At 38.8% G+C, this 2,915-nt stretch overlaps 1 protein-coding gene across 1 annotated transcript; it reads right to left on the bottom strand.

Moving 5' to 3' along the window:
* Window positions 1–1,588: 1,588 nt before the first annotated feature.
* Window positions 1,589–2,649, bottom strand: LOC113771645 (putative F-box protein At1g67623). Its single transcript, XM_027316216.1, has 3 exons — window positions 2,525–2,649; window positions 2,262–2,424; window positions 1,589–1,999 (listed from the first exon to the last, which is right to left on the bottom strand). The coding sequence occupies exons 1-3, from the start codon at window positions 2,647–2,649 to the stop codon at window positions 1,589–1,591; spliced, it is 699 nt and encodes a 232-aa protein (XP_027172017.1).
* Between the last annotated feature and the right edge of the window lie 266 nt (window positions 2,650–2,915).

Genomic DNA, 2,915 nt, shown 5'->3' with positions numbered 1-2,915 from the left:
ATTCCTAACCACTGAACGCAGAACAGACTTCTGCTTATTTGCCCTACAGTTAGCATAGAATTCCCTAACCATTGCATCATAGCACTTGTCATTATTTCCCAGCAAATTTAACAAATTTTGGGCATTAAGATATTCCGTGATATCGATACACTCACCAGCGAGGGCTTGTACGTCGACCCACATACCTGCATACACTGGAAGACTCATACAGGCCTCCATTTTATTGCCTATGCTTGCTTCGGGCTGTGGTTCAATTGTTGAGTACGTTGAGCAACAGAGGAACCGAACGCGAAAATTTCGATTTATTTGGACCTTGCCGCCTGAACTGCTCCAAATTTCAGAAGGGGGGGAAAGTTTAAACCGAAGCTTTTCAAGTGTGTTTACACAACAACGGAGCTTTTAATGGGCTAAACAGGAGAAACGATGAGAAGTTCAGCAAAGACGAGCTTTTTGTGGGATAATTGATCAGGCGGGGACGGGCGTGGAGGGGAGGCAAACCCGATTTCGTCAAATCAAGATAAACCCGATTCGGTATTCCAGCGTGTATTCCGAAGCGGGTTATGCGGAAGGCAAATTACAAGGGGTTATATTACAATCTATTCATAATAACAAATGTAATTATGTATTTATATAATTTATTAATATTATATACACATATATTATAAGGGATACTTTCACAAACCTCCCCTGAATTAGCTTATGGAAAAATCAGAAAACGGATAATTTATGGACGATAGTACATATTATTTTTTACATGTAAATCGCGTTTATTTTTTACATTTTTTCCGATAAATAAATTTAGTTATGTCCGAGAGTGTACTCTGTTGTTATAATGGAGGAAAGCCATAAAGAGTTCAGAAACATCAACGTAAATCGATTAAATTTTTATTTCATCGGAGCGAACAATTTATTTATGGAAAAATGGGTACTCCGTTCTTATAATGGAGGAAAGGCATAAAGAGCTGGTCAATTAACGTAAATCGATTTTATTTTATTTTTACCCGATACAAAATTTTATTTATCTAAAAATGGGTACTCTGTTCTTATAATGGAGGAAAGCCATAAAGAGCTGGTCAATTAAAAGCAATTGTTTTTTTTTTTTACCCGATGTTTGGATTTTATTTATGGAAAAATGGGTACTCTGTTCTTATAATGGAGGAAAGAAATAAAGAGCTGGTGAATTAACGTAAATCGCTTAGAATTTTTTTTTAAACCCAACAAAAAAATTTTTTTACGAAAAACTGGGTACTCTGTTCTTATAATGAAGTATAATGAAGTAGAGCCATAAAGAGCTGGTCAATTAACGTAAATGGATTTTATTTTTTTTTACCCGATACAAAACTTTATTTATGGCAAAATGGGTACTCTGTTCTTATAATGGAGGAAAGCCATAAAGAGCTGGTCAATTGACGTAAAGTGATACTTTACAGAACAGAACATATTGAAGATAAGCTATTTAGCTTTTCATACCAGTGATATTAACAGAGTAAGAAGTAGCGGTCAATTTACTGAAAAAACATAATTAATTTGTACACCATGGTGACAAATTTGTGCATCAAAAGGTGTTGTCAACATTCAATCTTTTATACTAACGATAAGGTAGGGCAGCACAAATTGCTCCAATTTCTTCATCGCAAGCGCAGGCTTCACATGTACTCTCCTCCTCCACGTCATCGGCATCCATAGGCCATGAAGATGTTTTCCTCTCGTGTGTCATGGCACAACAAATGGGCGTTGGGTTTAGAAACAAAGGGTTCTTGACCCATATCATCCTCAGCAGCGCTCGCAAATTGTCACGAGGATGAAATTGTTTGGCTTTCAGAATTCTGGATTTCTTCAACCCGCTCAGCAGTCGCATACCTTTGCGCTTTAACTCGTCCCCACCAAGAAAGATGTAAATTATTCCCAACGCATATGCCGCATCCGCATGGCCTGAATTGGCAGCTTCTTCCAGGCATTCCAATGCTGAGTCCTCATGCTTGTCCGTAAAATAATCAACCTAAACAGTGCAAGGTTGATATTACACTCTTCCGTAAAAGTCATGAAATAGTAACGAAAAAATCAAAAAAAGTCCAGGCGGAACATCCAAGGCGGCGGGACAATAATTATTTACTGGGGCAGAAAGCTGCAGTAACCTGTTGTATATATACGTTTTGGGGTAAAGTGTGCAGACCAAAATCACAATGAAGTTCAAATGATATAGATGACCTCAGCTTAGTCTAGAAAATTTCGAGCAAACGGGACATCGGCCCAATGCTTACCACTCCTTTTCGATACAAGGCTTCTGGATTTTTGCTTTCTCTACACTTCTTCAAGAACCTCAACACTTGGTCGTTTTTTGACCACGGAACGATTTCAAACTTATCCATTGACACTCGGTGGTAAATGTTGTCCGCTTCCGAAACTTCGTAAAACAACTTACAGCTGCAAAATAAGAGAAATGATCCATTAAACGCAAACGATTGTAACATGTCATATATTTTAAACGCCTCTTCCTGTTTCTATCACCAATACCAGAACGAACCATAGTTTTGCCCGGAAAAGATCAGTGGATGAACAAGATGCGACACGTGCAAGCACCTCGGATAGCACCTCGGTCGGAAGGGACAGGATGGAGGTTGTTGAACGCCCTTTTTGTTCGTTGGCCATGTCCGGTTAACTCCTTTTACTGGCCACAGTCGAGTGAATCCGTCGAACGCCCAAGAATAGAGTAAACTTCAAACAACACCTACTTCCTAAAAAAATCCAATAATGATTGATAAGGTGTAATATATACGGAGTTTGTGGGAGACCGAGTAACCGTTCGGATAAACGAACGGAAATGGGAAAGGCACAACTTCTCCTGCAAACGACGCAACATTCTGTCGTCAAAAAACAGTCATCCGAAACAATTTTACAAACCGACCAACGTATTA

This window comes from Coffea eugenioides, chromosome 5 (genome assembly GCF_003713205.1).
Source record: "Coffea eugenioides isolate CCC68of chromosome 5, Ceug_1.0, whole genome shotgun sequence".
Taxonomy (NCBI): Eukaryota; Viridiplantae; Streptophyta; class Magnoliopsida; order Gentianales; family Rubiaceae; genus Coffea; species Coffea eugenioides.
Note: the sequence above shows the minus strand (reverse complement) of the source record. Positions and strands in the feature narration are given on the sequence as shown.

What these genes read in the sequence shown, in the direction of transcription:
- LOC113771645 (XM_027316216.1), bottom strand. Translation starts at nt 2,649, where the DNA reads ATGGCCAACGAACAAAAAGGGCGTTCAACAACCTCCATCCTGTCCCTT. An exon ending in CTTTTCCGGGCAAAACTATG is followed by an intron (nt 2,425 to 2,524) that starts GTTCGTTCTGGT and finishes CTTATTTTGCAG; the next exon opens with CTGTAAGTTGTTTTACGAAG. An exon ending in CCTTGTATCGAAAAGGAGTG is followed by an intron (nt 2,000 to 2,261) that starts GTAAGCATTGGG and finishes TGCACTGTTTAG; the next exon opens with GTTGATTATTTTACGGACAA.